This window comes from Monoraphidium neglectum, assembly GCF_000611645.1.
Source record: "Monoraphidium neglectum strain SAG 48.87 unplaced genomic scaffold scaffold00814, whole genome shotgun sequence".
Taxonomy (NCBI): Eukaryota; Viridiplantae; Chlorophyta; class Chlorophyceae; order Sphaeropleales; family Selenastraceae; genus Monoraphidium; species Monoraphidium neglectum.
Genome location: NW_014012814.1, coordinates 19,745 through 21,045, shown reverse-complemented (window position 1 = coordinate 21,045; position 1,301 = coordinate 19,745). Strand labels below are relative to the sequence as shown.

General features: G+C 70.7%; 1 protein-coding gene across 1 annotated transcript in view; it reads right to left on the bottom strand.

Annotated features, from left to right (window-relative positions):
- Positions 1–184: 184 nt before the first annotated feature.
- The window catches only part of MNEG_5457 (DEAD-box ATP-dependent RNA helicase 25), a gene marked incomplete at both ends in the record, with an annotated part of 6,001 nt that continues 4,884 nt past the window's right edge, over positions 185–1,301 (bottom strand). Inside the window, 2 exons of the mRNA XM_014046070.1 lie at positions 185–550; positions 930–1,073. Coding sequence (XP_013901524.1) covers positions 185–550; positions 930–1,073 — 510 coding nt within the window. The remainder of the gene's footprint in view (positions 551–929; positions 1,074–1,301) is intronic.

The following is a 1,301-nucleotide window of genomic DNA, read 5'->3' as shown; positions in this document are numbered from 1 at the left end:
GCTCAGGGGGTGGCGGTATGACGGTGAGGGGGCCAGCGCCGGCGCGTTGGTGGGTGGAGGCGCGCGCCGAGCCCCGGGCTGGCAACAGGCGAAGAGCGCGGCCGCTTCGGCCGGCCGCTAGCAAGCCAGGGTAGCAAGCTGGCCCCGACAGCAGGGCTCCCAACCCGACCAAAGAGATGGCTTATCAAGCGTCTGTCCACGCAAAGAGGCGCCCCGGGGCGGGAGCGCGCGCAGGCCCCCCACCTGCCAGGAAGCCGAGCGTCGCCACGAATGCCTTGTCAGCGCTGGCCTTGAGCTCCCCATCGCGCCCCACCAAGTCATACGCCCGCGCCAGCGCCGGCGGCACCGCCGGCGGCGCTGCGCCGCGGCCGCCGGTGAGCCCGCCGGTTATCTCCGACGACCGGCCGGCGGGGGTGACCGGGAAGCCGCTGAGAAGCCGCAGCATCGACTCCTCGTCATCCGTCAGGAGCAGCAGCGCGAGGCCGGTCTTGCCGGCGCGGCCGGTGCGGCCGACGCGGTGCTCGTACTGCGTAGCATCGGTCAGGCCGACCTGTGATTTTCGGGGGTGGGGTGTGTTTGGTGCATTTGATGGGCGGCGGTGCGTGAGTCATAGCGAGAGCCTGCGCAGCCGACGGGTGCGGAGCAGCCGCTGGAGACTTGCATGCGGGGTGGGGAGGCGGGGGCCGACGCAGACCAGCGCCGACGCAGACAGGGGCGCCCGGGGTGAACGTCGAACGAGCAAGCCTCGGGCGGGGCGCGGCGCTGACTGCGTGGCGCTGCACGCGGCGCCGTCTTGGGTCCCGGCCGAGGCGAGGCGCACGCGGGCCTGGCTAGCCGGCTGCCTGCCAGGCCCCCGCGAGATGTTCAGTTCTCGGGCGTCAGACAACACCACGCGGCAAGCTAAGATTGGAAACATAGAAAAACCCCACCTGCACCACAAGCGTCACGTCTGGGAAGTCCATGCCGCGCGCGATGACGTCACTGGCAAATAGCAGCACGCCGTTGCCCTTGGCAAACGCGGCGGTGGCGGTGTCGCGCTGCTTCTGAGACAGACGCGAGTGCAGGTCCAGGCACTGTGTTTTTGGGTGCGTGGGTGGGGGAGGGGGCGGCAAGGCGACGGATGATTACGAGGAAATGGGGATGTGCATATTTGCATGGGGGGGGGTGAGGGGAAGCTGAGGGTGGTGCAGCAGGGATGCAGCGCAGAAAATCCCGTGCACCAGGGCGTGGGACAGCTGGGCGCGCGGGCAGGCGCCCGCGCCGCGCGCGGCCCGCCTGTGGCGGCAACGGGCCACGGCGGG